Here is a 19,145-nt window from a genome sequence, read left to right as displayed (position 1 = left end):
CTCTTCACAGGTCACGTACAATAAGTCTTTAGTGACATAGTGACTCTAAATCTGAGAAAATGAAATCTGCTTTTCCCTTCTGATTTCCTCCCCACTCGAGATGAATGGTTATTAATATTATCTGATATTTTGGATTAACGCAACACAACACGGCACAACCCAAAACAATGTTAAACTGCTTGTACTGAGTGAACAGTATTTATTATTAAATGAATTAAGTAGAGTTCAACCATCACTCATGGATTGACTAATCATTTAATTAATTTTTCAAACACATTTGCTGCTTCCAGCCGCTTAAATTAGCAGATTTGCTGCTTTTCTTTGTCATTTATGACAGTAAATGAAGAGTCTCTGGTTTGAAGACGTCACTTTGGTCTCTGGGAAATTGTGATGAGCATTTTGTACAGTTTTTTGACATTTTATAGACTAAATGAGTAACCAATTAACTGTGAAAGTGATGAATAATCCTAAAATGGAGCCCTGTCTTAAATACAAAGGAAGTATAACACTTGCGCATGTGTTTAACTTGTTTACTGCCCGTCTGTAACATAAGACAGCAGCAGTGTTGTGTCTGTGGTAATAGATGTGAGTATGTGTGAGTATGCCGAGATGTTTCTGCTGTGTGTGTTCGTCCAGGTGGAGAAGCGTCTGGACCTGGTCAAACAGGTGTCGCACAGCACCCACAAGAAGCTGACGGCCTGCCTGCAGGGTCAGCAGGGCACCGACATGGAGAAGAGATCCGTCAAGTCGCCTTCTGTGAGTGACTGCATCCATCACCCGTCTCACACCGCGTTATTCATCATCCCACATACGAATCTCTGCAGTCGCTTCCTCTAATATCGTTTTCTCTCTGCCGTCAGAAAAAACTCCCGCTCACGATCCTGGCACAGTGTATGGTGGAGGGTGCCGCGGTGCTGGGGGACGACTCTCTACTGGGGTAAGTCATGAAGAAAACACACGAGAGAGAGCGAGAGTCATCTTTAATTATTGATTCGGCTATTGGATATCTTCTCCGTCCTCATTACCCTTGTCTTGCATATTAATTGTCTCTGATTGCCTGTGACTTTCACCAAACAGGAAGATGCTGAAGATGTGCGGGGAGACGGAGGAGAAGTTGGCCCAGGAGCTCATCCAGTTCGAGTTCCAGATAGAGCGCGATGTGGTGGAGCCTCTCTACGTGCTCGCCGAGGTGAGCTGTAACTTATTGCACCAATTAAGAGCTCAACACCTCCCTGACATGAGTTACAGAGTCGCACTCTGTCACTTTTTTTTTTATTTCTGGCGTCGTTAGCATAAAATTTCAAGCAGAATATGATCTTCATTTACATAAAAGTGTCGCTCGGAGCTGACTTTAATCCTCTGCTTGATATTCCTCTGCAAGGTGGACATCCCCAACATCCAGAAACAGAGGAAGCACTTAGCTAAACTTGTCTTGGACATGGACTCCGCTCGGACAAGGTGAGGCCACGTCCACAAATTCATTTTCTTAAAACAAAGGCTCAGGTTTTACATGTTTGTTTTTTTCACCTCGTGCCCACAGATTTCACCAGTCGTCCAAGTCATCCAGTCACCCGAGCACGCTGCAGCCCGGCGCCAAATCCGAGTCTCTCCGAGAGGAGATGGAGGAGGCGGCCAATCGGATGGAGATTTGTCGGGTGAGACAGTCGAACATTATTCCTTCCTCAAGCTCTCAGTTTGATTTATATCCCTCCTGCATGTATCAGACACAAATGCACCACAGTGCCAGGATGATGTTACAGTCACATGTGGGTGAGATCATTTCTTTAAGGACGGCCGGTCTCTGCTTTCTGTTTCAGGATCAGCTGTCAGCAGATATGTACAGTTTTGTGGCCAAAGAAATAGACTATGCAAACTACTTCCAGACAGTAAGTACACTGGGAATGTAATTAAATATTGTGTTTGTTTTTCTGTTCTGCAAAGAAAAATGTTGTCCCCCATGAGGGATGCAGCGATTAAATGATTTTACTGGTGACTGTGGTTTTTAAAATGTCCTGGTTTTGAAACCGTGAAGGCTCAGACGCACTCAGAGGTTCTGTATAGTGGCGAGTTTAACTTCAAGGGGAATTCCTCAACACTGTTAGTGGACGTAACTTTGACAGCCAGAGTTGTCCAAAAGGATTTCGTTGCACCCCTTGCAGCTGCGTTGTGGCAGCCGTCAAAACTTTAGGAAAGTATGAATCATTTACATATCGGGCCCAGGCTTAGAAATAATAGAATTTCCTTCTAATGTAACACTCAGTCGGTAGGGAATTTAATATAAATGTCTCATTTGCAGCCAGCGAAGTAGCTGCGAGTTAGAGTTTTCATGCAACGCAAAGTAAACCGAAGGCAACAAAGAAGGAAAAGGAGCAATTTCAGCATATAATCCTCTTAAGGGTGTAACACCTGCAAAAGAGATTACTGTAATTTCTTTCTTTCATTTTTTGCCTAAGTAAACAACACCTTTCCTTTATTTATACGCATTATTTTGTACGTTTTATTTCTATTTTAAAATGCAGCAACTCTTAAAAACAAGAGGCAACAGAGAACATTTGTGGGGACAAAATACAACCAAACCTCTTATTAAAAACACTCATGTGATTAATACGTGTGAAACCCTGAGACTGTGATTATAATCGTACCATTAAAATCTATAATCGCTGCAGCCCATGATAACACAGTTTATGGTAAACATTACAAATGATGTAATAACTTTATTGTGTGATGCACACGAACACTCTCTCCTCTCCGTCTGCAGCTGATAGAAACACAGGCAGAGTATCACAGGAAGTCATTAGAGATTCTTCACAGCATCCTGCCCCAGATTAAAGCTCACCAAGGTGAGTCTTACACTGTGTGTGTGTGTGTGTGTGTGTGTGTGTGTGTGTGTGTGTGTGTGTGTGTGTGGATCTGCTCCAATTCTGCACCTAAAGCAATATTCAGATGAGAAGCAGCCCCGACGTGTCACATGACAATCTCGTTAAGCTATAATTATCCACCTTCATATTCAAGCTATCGCTACTTTACAAGCTCTGAATCGAACAGACGTCTTTCATCATCCGAATAAATATATAAAATGATGACGTGGCGCTGACGTGTGATACAAACAAGAAAGTCGTCACAAAACTTAATATCTGTGCTGCCATTGGTCGGAAGCGGTCCGGCGGGAGGAGACGCGGCTGTGATGCGTAGGTTTGTTTGTGATTGGAGCTGCTGTGTTGTGTCGTGTTGTGTTGCAGAGGCGTGGGTGGAGAAGCCGTCGTTTGGCAAGTCTCTGGAGGAGCACCTGAATATTAGTGGGAGAGAGATCGCCTTCCCCATCGAGGCTTGTGTCACCATGCTGTTAGAGTGTGGCATGCAGGAGGAGGTAAAGCACACACACACACACACACACAGAGCATTTTAGATTAATAAGCTGTTGTTCCTGTTCAGTGACAGGACGTGCCAGTGGCCATAACCTGCACACACATGGGATCTGGGAATAAGGTGGATTGTGAGCAGCAGTTAGCGGTGATGCCGCCACCCTATATTTTTTGGAGCTACCTCTGAATTCTGGCCGTTTTCTTACAAATTACATCTTAAAAAGACGAGCTTCCAACCAATCACACCCACACACACACTCACACAGCACAGCACCAGACATCCTGTTCAAAATGTTCAAAATGTTTCTGTATATCTGACAACAGACCACTTTCAAGAACAGGGCTGCTGTTGCTTTTTTAAAATTCAGTAAACAGTTTAAACCTGATTTTTATCTCTCTCTCCTTGTTTGACTGGAAAGCTGACTGACTCTTATCTTCTTGACCTTTAAATTAAAATTAAATCCAGTTAAGGAAGGAGAGCAGCAACAGGAAACAACATTTCTGTGATATCGAGGTCACTAATCATCTTCACCATGGTTTTTTATTTGTTTGTGGTAAATAGACCGACTCAAATTATAGTGTCATATAACAGAAGTATAAATATTGTCGACATGTTTTGCAGTTAACGTGCTGTAACGTATGTTCCTGTGTTACGTATCATCGATAGTGTCGAGTGCGCAGCGATGGAGGCTGCAGAATGTATGCACGGGTCACGTTAGCGCTGATGATCACACATGATTGTGTGTTTCCTGTGTGTGGGCTGCAGGGCCTCTTCAGAGTGGCTCCGTCAGCCTCCAAGCTGAAGAAGCTGAAAGCGTCCCTGGACTGCGGCGTTCTGGATGTGCAGGAGTACTCCTCCGACCCGCACGCCATCGCAGGTGAACTACGCCCACACAGATGCTTTGTTCAAAGCACATTTCCATAACAACAACCCCCTACACTCTGTCATTGTGAGTTAGGAAGAACAACTGTAGACTACATCTAGGTTAAAGGCAAAGATTCTCACACAACGGTTCACGTAAAGGTCGTCGTACTGTACCGAAGTTTTCAGATTTCTGCACCTAGTCGGCGGAAAATGTGCTTCTCCAGGCGAGCAGAACAGTCAGTGAGCCGTCTTCATCAGCTCTGCCCTCAGTGCTCATTTCTCCTGAAGGCTTTTTGTCCTGATATCGCCGTCCATTTCACACATTAGCATGAAATCTGTGTTGAGCAATCTGAATCTGGCAGCTGCACTGGGCTGCGAGGGCCTGCTGGAGGGGGGGAGTGGAGATATGGGGCACAGCCTCGGCAGTGAAAAAAAAAAAACAAGCCTCTCCTCCTCTGAAAAAAAAGAGCCAACCCGTTTTTTTTGCTCCCTGTTTTTCTCACCCAAAGGGGCTCTGAAATCATACCTCCGTGAGCTCCCCGAGCCTCTGATGACCACTGAACTTTATGATGAATGGATTCAGGCCTCGAAGTGAGTTGTTGTTGTTTTCTTATTAAAAGTGTTTTCTTGAATTATGCCACTGGCCACGATGGAAAATGGAAAAACAGTCCAAAAGTCTTTTATTCAGAGGGTCTAAACTGCCAAAATGAAATATTGGTGACATTTATTAAGAAGTGGAGCGACTGTAAACTCTAATGATTTTTTTATTTTTATTTCTCCAGCGTTCAAGATATGGACAAGAGACTACAGGCGTTGATGGCAGCGTGTGAAAAACTCCCCACAGACAACTTGAACAATTTCAGGTCAGTTGCTTTCCAGCTTTCCTGGCCCGACTTCTACCGAAAGACTGAGAAGCAATGAAAGATTTTAACGTTTCGCTGGCTCGTCAGGCTCTCTGAGAAGCCAAGAAGAAACTCCCCGAAAAATAAACTGTGAACAGCTGAGTCATTGACGCAAATTACCCAAAACTAAGCCCTCATTAAACTGATGAAACCAGAACATCAGTTTCAGCCCAAAAAGCGCCACCTACAGGCAAAGAAAGTAGTTGACCTTCGAAATACTGACACCTGCAGACGATGGATACGTCTCAAGCCTCCTTAATTGCATCCACATTTCCCTCGTTTGCGAAACCATGCAAAGAGAGAGGAGAGAGAAGAGAAAGTCCTCCAGGAAGGCCGCTCACATACATCCTCGCTCCTCGCTCCTCAGAGCAGAAATAAGAGCTTTGGGACGGCCTGCAAGATGGCCGAACAGAAAGCAAGGGATCAAGGGGCGAGGAAAAGTCAAATAAGAGACGTGGAATGTAACCAGAGAGTTTTAGAGCATAGTAATCATTTTCATTATGATGATGTCAAAATATCTACATCTGCAGGTTTAAACTGCTGCTGCTGTTACTTACCAACACAGGCTGCGATGTGCACAGCTACAGTCTGACTCAGCAGATGTAGGCTGTTTGTATAAGCCTCCCATTGGGTGCCTATATCAGTCGGCACTCCCCGACCATTTTTTAAATCACTACACCAACAACAACAACATCCTCCAGGCTAGCAACATACACGCTGAAAATGGCAAATTAACCCAACACGATCGCTAACGAGCTAGCAGCTCTTACCTTCTCAGTGCCAGGGCTCAGCTCCTCATGTTCCCACTGACACTATTTTGCACCCCGGGTTTAGCGCCGTCCTACATAATTGTGATTGGCTACAAGAGATACAAACAAGCCAGAGTGGGTTTTTTCCCCCCTGTACCAGAATCATGATGATGCAGCCAGAACTTTCTCCAGCGCTGACACAGCGTTGTGAAGAAAGGTCTGGCTTTGTGAGACTAACACAGCTCTGATGATGATGTACTGTCTGTTAATAAAAGGTATTCATGAGGTGTAAACTGGTTTTAAAATGCACTTTCTCATTTAAATCCCACAGATATCTCGTCAAATTCTTAGCCAAGCTAAGCGACTACCAAGACGCCAACAAGATGACTCCTGGTAACATGGCGATTGTTCTGGGTCCTAACTTGCTTTGGACGCACACAGAACCGTATGTACTGAACTATTTTACATGTTATACATTCGTCACATGAGGGATCCTGCTGCAGTTCACTTATTTCTCTTTGTTCCAGGAACATGACGGAGATGATGACCACCTTGTCCCTGCAGATCGTCGGCATCATTGAGCCCATCATCCAGCACGCTGACTGGTTCTTCCCTGGAGGTCGGGATCATGTAATATGTATGTGATAGTTTCCTGCTGTAACATGTACGCTGATGTCGTCCTCTCCCTCCCTCAGAGATTGAATTCAACCTGACCGGCAGCTACGGCAGCCCGATCCACACCAACCACAACTCCAACTACAGCTCCATGCCCTCCCCGGACATGGACCAATCGGAGCGCAAGCAGCAGCACGACCAGAGCCGACGCCCACTGAGCGTTGCCACGGACAACATGATGCTGGAGTTTTACAAGAAGGATGGGTACGATGCCAACTGCATCCTTCTGCTGCCCACCTCTCACTCTTTCACTCTCCTTGCTTCTCTCTCTTTTTCCCGCCCACGCCTCCTCGCAGGCATCTGATGTTTGATTCTCATATCTGAGCCGGTGACACGTGCACATTAAAAACCCATTAACTCTGTGGTGTATTTACACATCCTGTAATCTAAAGCTGTCCGCTCCCGTGAGTCAAATGCATCCACAGACTACAGGGAGAGGAGGATCGGACCGTATATATCTCACCTGTCAATAATTTCAGCTACGTCCCCCATCGGCATTCAGAAGGCTGAGTGTCATTTGAATACATGGGGCTGAATTGCCTCGAGTGTCATCGTCTGGGTCTCCGATGGAGCACTGCTGGTTACATCTTTTTTATTCTGAGGAAATATTTCTTCAGGGCTATCTTCCATCCTCCCACACCCAGCTCCTCCTTCACAGTCTTGCTAGCACGTCACCTGGCCTGAGTCATTCATGCAGCCGGTGGAAAAACACTGGCAGAGTTTAAAAAAAAGCCAATGCCTTCACCAAAATACCACCATCATATTTGGTGAAGGCAGCATAAATCTGTGCATCCCATCTGTCCAGAAGACACATTCAGGTGTTTGTTTTAGTGCAGATATACAGTATGTTCTGTGTGCAAATGTTTGCATATTTATTTAGACAGCGTCAGTTAAAACAAAGACATACGGTTGTTTGACAATGTAAATTTAGCAAGGGATCATGGGAGCTGCTGTTATCTTTGTTTAACAACCACTATTGTTGATAACAATCTATCTGAAGTGATTCAGACATAAATATCGGATGAGGTAATGTTTTAAAGTTGTATTCAAAAGAAGTTTAGATCGGGATGTTAAAGCGACAGGCGGCCGAATGAAACGCGGCGTTAGCTTGAGTGAAACGAGGATTTCTCTCCGTTTAAACATTGTTGGAAACATCTGGGATACATTTAAGTATACAACGCAACAAAATATATAATAAAGGTTGAGTCGCTTTAAGATGTTGTTACTTGATTGTTACTTATTTTGTCTTTAAAGGTGCAATATGTACGATATGCTACGAAAAGATACGATACGCTACGATACAGTACAATACAATAAGATACGATACGCTACAATACGATACGATATAATAAGATACGATAAGATACGATACGCTACAATACGATACGATATAATAAGATACGATACGCTACGATACGATACGATACGATACAATAAGATGCAATACAATACGATAAGATAAGATTAGATAAGATACAATACGATACAATGTAATGTAATTTTAATGACGTCTATGGTTCCCCAAGCCTAAAAAAATCCTTCTCCGCCCAGCCGCCCGGAGCTCCTGTGCTAACGGTGTAAACACCAACACCAACCAACACTCCCCTAGTTGGAGCTCCAAGTCTGGGCAGAGTAGATACAGAATCGCTCATGGGACCACTAGCTGCACGGCTAACTGAGCTAATGAAGCTTAATACAAAAATAAATGTCATAATGGAAGTAATCAACAGAAGATTTATATCTATTAGTTACATTTTTATACCCTGTTCACCTGTAGTGTCTCTCCTCAACAGCTACTAATATGGGTTGATAGGAAATAGCTTTTTATCTGTTTAGCACAATTAGCTCAGGAAAAAACATTCGCTCTGTGTGTGTTTGCAGGACTAAGCAGGTTTAATTTGAACAAACAGGCCTTTAATTGCTCAGTAGATCAGTGCAGGCTGGTTACGTGTCCTGACGTCTCCTCACCTCTGAAACATCACTCCAGCTCCTCCCTGCCTCTGTGGATCTCACCTCCCCTCCACATACAGTATACAGAGTGTGACTGTGAACTCATGTCTGCATTACTTCTGACCTCATCTCCCTTTTGCCTCTCTTTCCCCTACTAACGCAGCATTAGGAAGATACAAAGGTACGCCCACGTTTTTCCCCACTTCTTTCCCTTACCACCACCCCTCCTCCTCTGCCTCTTTCTTCATCATAATGTGTGACTTCCTGTATGTGTTCGTCTCCAGTATGGGCGTCCGGGTTATGGATACCTCCTGGGTGTCTCGTAAGGGTTCGGCCACGCTGGCCCGCAAGGCCTCCTCCACCCCTCCCGGGATGCAAGGCCCCGGTTCTCCCGCGGACACGCTGATCCCCGAGCAGCCCGGAGAGCTCGCCACGTCCCCGTCCGCGACGCCTCCGCTCGGAGAGAGGGTTTGGTAAGTCGGCAGTGGAGACGCTTGTCCCCTTCTTCCTCCAGTCCTCTTCCATTTTTTATCGCCATCATCATCATCACCATCAGTAACTTTTCTGAGCTGTGTGGCCGTGTTAATCACCTTCATGTCTCATTCTGTTATTATTTCGGTTTCTCACTCTCCACGTCTCTTCAGTTCTCCCTGTTGTTTGTTTTGTCAGGTTGATGTCACTGTGGGTTAAAATTTTCAAACAGGATAATGACATTTTAAAGGTTTTAGTCCAAATACTGTGTAGAAGTTTTGTTTTCTGTACACTGTGTGCACTAAGCTTCAATCCGCAAGTCCTTTTGCGAGCATGTTAATATTTCCAATCTCCCATTGTCGTGGCTTGGCTTTTCTCAGCTTTGGTCGTGAATTATTTCCTTTTTCTGTTGACACTCTGACTGATTTCACCATTTGTTGGTATGATTATCATAGTTAAACACATGAATAATCACCTCATGGTCGCTGGCTCTGCCCGTGTGGCAGACACGAGATAATATGGCTTCTGGCTTGGCTGGCTTCCCTTCTCCTCTTCCTCCTCCTCCTCCTCCTCCTCCTCTCCTGTGGCTCTTTCAGCCGATGAAAGGGTTTTGTGTCTGTTTCACACTGCCCTGGGCTGGCTGCAGGACCTGCCATGCAAATAAGTCATATAGTGTAAGATAAAGGGCAGATAGGGTGTTTTTCCTCTACGCAGCAGCAGCAGCAGCAGAGAGGAGATATTGAGTCATGGGCTCAGCTTGATAACACTGTAAGGTGCAGAGACAGATCCTCACAGCTCCATGCAGTGTGCAGACACAAGGTGCTCACAGAGGGAGTCCAACACACTCTTCTTTTTCCTTTTGGCAATAAAACTTTCTTTTCCTTTGCTCTTTCTTTGTGCTTGTCTTTGTATTTGCACTAAGCTGAGTGTGTGCTAAAGCTTGGTGCCCACCACCCACCCTAAAAATGCAGTTTTTTTTTTTACTTCTTCTGTTTTTGGCTTTCGGACCGACTAACACACTAACACCCTGATCATCAAAACAGCTTATCCTTTATCGCTCCAATGCGTCTCCCTGTTCAATCACCAGAGCTGTTTCTTTTGTGCTGTCTATTCTCTTAATATCTACAGCTCAGACAACGTGTCGCCCAATCGGCCGGACACCTCTCATGCCCACCCACCCCAGGGGGAGGACCGGCCACCCCCCCCTTACCCCACCTCCTCGTGCCACGCCGGCCCGCACCACTTCTACCCCAAACCCCCACCCTGCGCTCGCCCCGTGGCACCGGGTCCAGAGTCCCAGCCCCCCGCCTCACCCCCGCCCCCGCTGCGCTGGTCTGGCTTCACTCCCCCCGCCCCGCCCCCTTCCTCCTCTTCCTCCTCCTCCTCCTCGTCACTCGACATCAATTCGAACCCCAAACCCAGCTGTCTGCACTTCCCCAAGCACAGCCCGCCTGGTGACATGTCGCATGCCGCCCCAGCAGACACTAACGCCTCACCGCTCTACATCAAAACCCCCCTGGTACTAACCCGCCATGACCAGTCCCTTGGCAACCCCCCTAGCCTCCCTTCGTCCGCGCCCCCGCCCCCGCCGTGGGCTGCCTGTCCGTGTGTCCGAGAGAGAGGACCCCCCAGGCTGACTAGGTAACTACAACACACCCATGGCCACTGTGGATGCATCACAGAGTGGCAGCTGTATCTCTCCTCTCCTCTAGCTCGCTGGCTCATGTTTTCTTTTTTGCTTTTTTGGTTTGAGTCCTCCCCCCTTCAGATGACATGACTTCAGATTCTGTAACATCCCGGTTGTGCAGGGAAGCCTCTTACGGGGGCGGCCCGGCAACTGAGGATGTTACTGGCTTATGTAGCGCTCGGTTTCATGCTGGTATAAATACATGGACAAGGCTGCATATGGCTGTCAAATGTAGCATATGAATGTATTTATTCTACAGTTCGCAGCAGTTTTTTTTACTAACCAGCAGAAGGAAAGCATCACGTTTTTTTAAAGGGACAGTTCACCCCAAAATCAAAAATACACATTTTTTTTATTTATCCTTTACAGATTGTTTTGCTGTGAGTTGCCAGATGTTTTAGATATCGGCTGTAGAGATGTCTGCCTTCTCTCGAGTAGTGTCGTCTCTTTCATGTAGCAACCGTCTTATTTCTGTATCACTGTGCAGAAGGAAATGTGCAACTAGTCATGGATGGGAGACTCGTGAGACACAACGGGATGCAAACATAAATCCTCCTAGCTTAGCTTAGTTAGCTTAGTCAGCTAGCATCTCATCCATGAGTAGATGCAGGCTTCATTCTGTGAGGTTGGGCTTAATTTGTGCGGGCACTTACCTTTTCACTATCTGTAAATACAGTTTGTAATATATTAAAGGTGCACTATGTATAACTATAACTATGTAACTGCAGCTGCTGTTAGCTAGTTAATTAGCGCTGAAGGCCTGAGCACCTACCTCACGATCACCTCCTGAGTGCAAAGTTGTGTTACGAGACTGGACGGGCTGGGGCTAGCTTGTTAGCATGCTAACTTCAGTAGATATTTCTGCAGCAAAATATACAGATGTCTTGTTATTGTTGTTATTTCTTCACATTCTATCGATAATTTAAGTTAATTTTTTAATGTTTCAAACTAAAATTCGTACATATTGCACCTTTGATTTAATTGTATTTAGTAGTACTCTGTAGTACTCAGGCACAGTCCGACGTGGTCCATGCACACCTTTCTCTACCCCTAACCTGCCAGAACAGCGCCCTCTCTGTGCTCTGGGATGATCCTGATATACAAATTAAGGACCGTTCACGATGATTCATTAAGAAAATAGTTCCTGAAACTGCTCACAACAAGGTCTGTAGATCATCTTGAGTAACAGGGTCATGAAGTCTGGAAAGCGACGTTGCCGTTGAGTTTCTGAAATGTGTCTTTTGGCGCTTTGAGCACCACAAGCCGAGCGCCAACTCGTTCCATTATATTAGAGAGAAGTCAGACATCTCTGCAACTCACACCAATAAGTAAGAACTAAGAATAGCACTACATGTAAGAGGAAAGATTTGTATTTGATTGGGGGTGAACTGTCCCTTTAATGAAGATTATCAGGGTTAATAACGGAGTATCCAGTTTGCATTAATGTCCTGCGAGCTGCGGTATAGAATATCTTCATGCAGTATAAGCATCTTCCAGCTCGACTCCAAAGTGCTGAGCTTGTCTGAGCGACTGTGGCAGCTTCCTGACTCACAAGTCTTTGGTGTTACAACCTCGCAGGACAGCGCGAATCATTACGGCCAATCTTTGTCAGCGGTCAGAACGAGCTCGCTTCATAACCGTCCCTCTTCTTGTGATTCGGTATCTCTCTGACTTCCCTCTACGTTCAGACGGCTTATTTTACCGTGGACGCACAGCTCGGAGGGGCCTGCAGGGGATCGCAGTTAATTAGATGTCACATAATCCTAAATGTGACGACCATACTGCAGCACGGGCGCTCTTTGTGGGCACGAGTTCTTACGACTTAAGCAACTATACTCGTCTATATTATTGTTATATATATATTTTACTAATAAGTTTATTTAAATGTAATAACTGTGTTTTAAAAGCAGGAAGCAGGGAAAGAGAAATGTACGGTATATGAAATGTTATTCCCATATTACTGGTGTCTTTAACGTCATATCTTAATAAATATATGTAGTGATTTTTCACACAAGATCAACAATCATAATTAATCATGTTTATTGTCTTTCCACACAGTCTAGTAAGAAATTAAAAGTATGTTAATCAATAAATTAAATATTTTCATATTTTTACGCGACTGCTGCTAGCGTCTGTTTTCTAATTAAAATGATGAACCCGATACTGAGCTCAGTTAATTAACGGGTTTCTGCCCCAAAGACGCGTTCATGCTACTTCCTGTTATTTGTTGCAGGATACAAATATGCACGCCATCTGTTCATTAATGCAGGGAAGAAGTCTTTGTTGTGGTTCGGTTTAGATCTCAGCTGGTGTGTAGCTCAGGCGACATCATTAACGTCCTTTTTGAGTGCTACAGGCTCCTGTAGAGTAAAGACAACTCTGTCCAACTGCAACTTTTCTTTATACTATTAAAACTGATTATTTTTCTAATTAATCATCATAACATCCATCTGACTGGATCTAGATGTGATAGTAATGGTGAAATTCGGATCAGGTTTGTCTAATTGACGTGCCAATGCCATCTGACTTCATTATTTTATATTTTAAAAAGTCCACGTTCACAATTCCTGATTGGTCAGTGACCTTTTTATCAATGAAAAAGACAAGAATGTCACAAATACACTACTAGGTGTCTCTGTGATCAATTTTAGGAACTTTTGTGCACCGATTGTGTCTAAAAACTGTTAAAAAGGAGGCGTTTAAAAAGGTGTGACACTGTTTGGTCTGTAAACACTTGGAACGGTTAGTCGATTAACTGATTAGTTGACTGAAACAAATTTAATCGCCAACTTTTTTGATCATTTATCGAAGGTTTTATTCCGTTTTCAAGCAGAAATGTCGAACGTTTGCTGGTTCCAGCTTCTTCAGTGTGAGGATTTTCTTGCTTTTTCTTTGTCACCTCTGATAGTAAATGAAGAGTCTTTGGGTTTTGGACTGTTTGTTTGTTTGGTGTTTGTGATGTTTCATTTTTCATTTTTGACATTTTATGGACTAAACTTCATCGTTTAATCGTGAAAATAATGAAAATAATGGTCAGTTGCAGCTCTGCTTGATTTAATCTTTACAGTTGGTTACAGTGAACTTTGTAAAACACTCATAAGTGATGATGATGATGATGATGATGGTGGTGGTGATAATGAGGTGTACTGACCCAGTTTATGAGCGTACTGTCTGTCTGACTCTGTTCACACACTAATGTCTGCCTGTCTCTTTCAGTTCATTGAAGAGTAAAGAGCTCTCACCTGTCATTGGACACAAAGGCATCCAGGTGGCAGGTCCTACTGTCCCCCCCAGCAGTAGTCCTCAGAGCAGCAGCCAGTCCCCCCACTCCACAGAGCACAGTCCACACACCCTGCGCAAAGGTCGGCACCACCCTCAATCTGAGCTGACATTAAAAATGACATTCGTCAGTCGGGGAGAAACAGGGCCGGTTGTCACCTTTATTAGATCTTGTAAATGAAAGTGAAAGAAGTGTGACGACCGACCTTTTTCTTCCCGTTTAAAGAATATTCAGCAGCAGACGGTAACGTGACTGTGTTGTGTGTTTCCAGGTTCAAAGAAGTTGGCCCCTGTGCCTCCGAAGGTCCCTTACGGCCAGTCTGGCGGGATGTCCGACCAGTCCACAGGTCAGCCGTCACCTGTCAGCCTGTCCCCCACACCTCCTAGCACTCCCTCCCCTTATGGACTGGTCTGCCCTCCAGGGCAAGTGCCCCCATCCTCCCCCGGGCAGACCCCACTGGGGGCGCCCCACTCCCTTTCGTCCCCGCCCTCTCTGACGGGAACGCTCACCAAGTCGCGGCCCGCCCCAAAGCCCAGGCAGAGACCCAGTCTGCCCCCTCCTCAGCCGCCCACAGCCCCTCCGCTGCTCACTGGCCCGGGCATGGCCCCAGTGCCCCAGCCCCTGGAGCAGGGCCTCCTGGATGGACTGTCTCCTGGGGAGAGCATGTCTACAGGTAATCACTACCCCTTGGCAACAACCCCCCCGCCGCCGCCACCACAGGTGGGGCTGCAGCGGCCCTCTCTCAGACTCGCTGTGGCTCTGTCCAATGGAGACGGCGGACGAGTGTAGGACTCTGTAGGACGCTGTAGATAAAACAGATCCCTCCTCCCCTTTCCTGACTGTTCCCACACGAATGTCTGAATGAATTTAAAGTTGCCTTTTAGACACAGATGCCTGAGAATGATACCATGTAAATATTAGCGGTCTTTTTTTTGTTGTGCTACTGTAGCGAGCAGACCTCCTGACCTATGTACTCATTGCTTGTGTTATGTGATGATGTTTCTGGGTAATGTGTGGAAACATCAGAGAAGCATAGCTCGTCCTGCTTGTATGGAAGTTGCCATTAGATTCATCATGTGCTCTCTGTTTATCTGTGTTACCCAGACCCTCACTCGGCAGAGGTAGGTCAGAGGCTCACACCGGTCCACTCTCTCTCTTACTTTTTGCGTAGCAGGCGTGGAAAACGTAGCCAGACAAAAAACCCCACACTCTTAACTACAGTATGATGTTCTGATGATGAGGTGTTCTGTCATTATATACCGATCATTCTGTCACTTCTGTTATATTTATCATTCTCTTGTTCCCCCTGCTACTATTGTGTACCTTGCAGCTGTGTGAGGCCAGGGGATTCAGTGTGGGCTAAGTGTGAGGGGGACTTTTAGGGTAAGCCAGACCGTCCCCGCCCCCCATGCGCTCCATCTTCACTGCCTGGCCTCGTGCTGTGGCTGCCTCTGGGGTCTCCTGCAGCCTGCCTCAAACACACCTACAACCAGTAGCTTCTCAATCGGGAACATTTTCCCGATTTTCTTTCTTTCTTTGGCGTTTTCTGACTCAAGCGATACTGCATGGCTTAAGGACTTCCCAGAGTGCACCACACTGCGCTCACATTGCAGACGCCGTCGCTTACAAAGGTCCATCCTTAAAGCCCCCCTCCTCCTTTTCGTTCCCCATTCCCAGCCCTACGCCAGCAGACATCCCCCCCCCCCCCTCCTCTCTCTCTAACGCGCCTGCCACCGGTATCAGGGGGCCACAGGTAACCCCCCCGGTCCTCCTCTGGCAGGTTCATCGCTTTTTTATAACCTCTGCTCCCTTTTTACTACACCGCCACGCTCCATCTCATTCCTACACAGGAGTAGTCATCAGCTTGGAGCTGCTGCTTACAGTAAATACAGCAGCAGCAGCACATTAGAGTATCTTCAATAAGAGCAAATACTGAACCCGGTCCTCATGAGATCTCCATTGTTACTTCAAGCCCACTTGGTGTCTTGGTGCCATTTGTTCCACAGAGTTCCACACACATCTTGTTGCCTCTGTGTTGGTTTATCTGGCCATTGTTGTACAGTACTGTGTCATTGTGCAGTCATTTTGACCTGTTATTGTATTTTTCTACCTGACAAAATATCTGTTGTTGTTGTCTTAAAGGAGAAGTTCACCCAAAAATAAATGTAAATTCAGTGGTTATCAGCTCACGGCCCACGCAGATGGAAAGTCAGATGACGTTTCATAATCAGCATCACATTTCTGGAGCTGCACAACAAGACGGTGTTGCAGCGTTTCTCCTGAACAACTGGAGCAGATGGGGAAATAGATCCATCCCCACTTCAGGCTGAGTGCACTTAGCACTTAGCGGCTAAAGTGATAGCCGTGGGCCAGAGGCGTTATGTTTTTGGGTTGTTCGTCCGTCCGTCCCATTCTTGTGAACGTGATATCTCAAGAACCTGGTCAGAGAATTTCACCACATGGATGAACTGATTAGATTTTGCTGGTCACAGGTCACCATTTTGGGGCCATTTCTCAACTTTTTCAACGATAATAACAACTTAATTTCACTGTGGCATCATAAAGGTCTGCAAAAAATGTTCTGACCATTATTCAACGCCCTCCACTGTAAATTTACTGTAAAGTTCATTTTATTTTGAAAAAGTCAGGAAAACAATTACCTTAGATTTCCCAAGTAAAGTAGAAATTTAAGTGTAAGTCGTACAAGCTGAAAAGTTTTAACAACTTGAAATTATTAGTTTAATTTACTTACATAAGTATCCTCAAGTCATTTTATCAGATTTTACAGTGTAGCTCAGGAACAGAAACAAGTGAGTTTTGGTCGTCTCCATCTTCTTCAGTTGTTTAGCAGAACGCTGCGACACTATTTCACTGCGAAGCTCCAGAAAAATGTTTTCTCGACTGCGAAACTTCACTTTACTCTACATCAGCGTGTCCTCTGAGGAGATAACGACTGAATTTTCATGTTTTGGGTGAACTTATCCTTTAAAAAGACAGAAAAAAAAGCTGTGACAAAAACACGCTAGTCTCTGAGTGAGTTCACGTCTGACTAGCGGCACACTGAAAAAAACATCCCTGTGTAGAATGTGAAGCACATGTAACCTACTGATTATTCCAATCAGGGCAAGACATCATTATGCCACTTACCATGAGTCCAGACTCAAAAAGATTAATATTATTTCTGCTCTCTTCCGTTTTTTACACCTCATTGTCATCATCATACGCCCTCTTCTCCTCCTCCTCCTCCTCCTCCTCCTCCTCCTCTTGCTCACATCACCATTTCCGCCTTCTCTGCTCATCACACTCACCTCTCCCACCATCGCTCACCATTAGATATCTTCAATTATGAAATCCCCTCCATCAATGTCAATCTGGACAGCCTCATCGATGAGTTCAGCGGTGCCCCTTGCAGGAGGTCCGTGGCAGTGACAGACTCTCCAGAGGGGGACGCTGTGCCTGAGGAGGAGCCCCAGAGCACCACTCTATGACCTATGACCCTAAGGCATCACAGCTTACCAGCACCCCTATGGCTGTTCATACTCTCTTTAAACTGTCGCCACCCAAGGCCTGATGGAAAACTCACACTGGCCTCACCAATGCCCACCTGAAACCAGAACACATCTGCTGCAGGCTGCAAAGAAACTCATCTCTTACAATCGCTCGCTAGAACATAAATGTGACTAAAAAAAAAAAAGACACCAAAATGCCATAGTGGAGGAACAGTTGCCTTTAGGAGGAAAGACTGGAATATAGATGAGTATTACATTCAATTTTTTTTATTTTTCTCTTTTTATTCGCTCTGCTTTGTTTCATCTTTGTTGTTTGATGCAGTGGTCTGTATTTTCTGTGAGTTTTTTTTTCTTCTTATTTTTGCCTTATTAGAACATGCAATCAAAATTTTTGCAATATGATATTCACACGTTATACGACTTTTTCGGTTAGGGGAAAACTCAGAGCCTGACATGGTTTAGGAGCAAAGCCCATCCTCAGGGTGAAATCACGGAGACAGAGCGAGAGTCTTAACAATGCTCACAGGGTATTCGAGCTTTTGTGCACATGAGGAGAAAAAAAAACAAACGCTGAGCCCCCTTTCGAGACAGGTTTTCGGCGCGCAGGATGAAACATTTTAATGCAGTTTAATTCTTATCGTCACCTCCCGGTCTTCTATCACATCTTTAACGACTGTAGTCCACGCAGGTCAGCTCACTTTAACTCACTTTATACCAGCACAGTATGAGAAGAATGTTACTGTAAATCCTTTTTGAAACTTGCATCTCCTATTCAGTTTTTTTCGAGGAAAAAAAGCACCGCGATGTGTTTTTTTTTTTGTTTTTTTTGCATGACGAGCCGATTATGAACGAGCCGGGCCTCAGAATGGCAGTGTTTTATTTGGTGTGAGTGTTTTTTTCTGTTGTTGTTGTTGTTGCTGTTGTTGCTGTTGTTGTCCTCGGAGAGTACATTTAAGACCGCCCGCGTTGCTGTTACGGTTCGACGATAACGGATGGATGACTACACTGCCTTTAGGTTCGTATGATTCTCTCCCTTAACCTTGTTTCAAGTGCTTCAGGTTCAGTGACCTTTGACCCCAAGTGTAAATACAAAGACTGTACATAAATCGATGTATATAAATGAGAGGAAAAGTATATGTAAAATGCATATCTTGAATATATATAATAATAATATATGTGCTGATATTTATCATGTGTAGAAAGTGTAATGATTCAAAAACTTGATGTTATTTTTGTCCCCGCACACGATGAACAGGTTTACTGTAGATTCATGATGTTTCACTCTGACACCAGGTTACAAACGATGCTGCAGCAGAAAAAAAGCAGAACGTTATTTTTCTGCTACGAATCAGTCGCGGTCTTTCTAATTCTGTCTCCTGAGCTTTGACTTCAAGCATGCTAGAGCACTAATGAGTTGCGCACCGACGCCCTATCTTCTTTTTTTCTTTTTTAATCGTTTATTTAATAGATTCCTGTGTAAATGATTGGATTACTTTGAGCAGCCCTGGGCCATTTAATTAATTCATAATGAGGACAAATGTAGTCCAAGCCTATATTGTTGCAATGACTATAGCGAAGTAAAAAATGCAACCCTGATTCCATAAAAGTTGGGATGATGTGTAAAACTATAAATAAATCAGAATGTGATCCTTCACTAATCCTCTTTCACAGACTCTGGATTAATAAACAGTACAA

The 19,145-nt window shown here is 44.8% G+C and overlaps 1 protein-coding gene across 1 annotated transcript; it reads left to right on the top strand.

Moving 5' to 3' along the window:
- Window positions 1-865: 865 nt before the first annotated feature.
- arhgap44a (Rho GTPase activating protein 44a) lies at window positions 866-17,616 on the top strand. Its single transcript, XM_073494735.1, has 19 exons — window positions 866-937; window positions 1,078-1,189; window positions 1,382-1,458; window positions 1,541-1,655; window positions 1,818-1,886; window positions 2,759-2,840; window positions 3,240-3,367; window positions 4,129-4,240; window positions 4,737-4,818; window positions 5,010-5,090; window positions 6,210-6,323; window positions 6,406-6,497; window positions 6,574-6,757; window positions 8,667-8,684; window positions 8,788-8,976; window positions 10,103-10,615; window positions 13,878-14,023; window positions 14,213-14,614; window positions 17,275-17,616. The coding sequence occupies exons 1-19, from the start codon at window positions 894-896 to the stop codon at window positions 17,427-17,429; spliced, it is 2,715 nt and encodes a 904-aa protein (XP_073350836.1). The 5' UTR covers window positions 866-893; the 3' UTR covers window positions 17,430-17,616.
- The last annotated feature ends 1,529 nt before the right edge of the window (window positions 17,617-19,145 follow it).

This window comes from Pagrus major, chromosome 23, assembly GCF_040436345.1.
Source record: "Pagrus major chromosome 23, Pma_NU_1.0".
In the NCBI taxonomy this organism is placed as follows: domain Eukaryota; kingdom Metazoa; phylum Chordata; class Actinopteri; order Spariformes; family Sparidae; genus Pagrus; species Pagrus major.
Note: the sequence above shows the minus strand (reverse complement) of the source record. Positions and strands in the feature narration are given on the sequence as shown.

Excerpts from the sequence above, each read along its gene's own strand:
- arhgap44a (XM_073494735.1), top strand. The coding sequence starts at position 894 with ATGGTGGAGGGTGCCGCGGTGCTGGGGGACGACTCTCTACTGGG. Across the intron at positions 4,241-4,736 it reads CGACCCGCACGCCATCGCAG|GGGCTCTGAAATCATACCTC; the intron begins GTGAACTACGCC and ends TCTCACCCAAAG. Across the intron at positions 8,977-10,102 it reads CCGCTCGGAGAGAGGGTTTG|CTCAGACAACGTGTCGCCCA; the intron begins GTAAGTCGGCAG and ends TAATATCTACAG.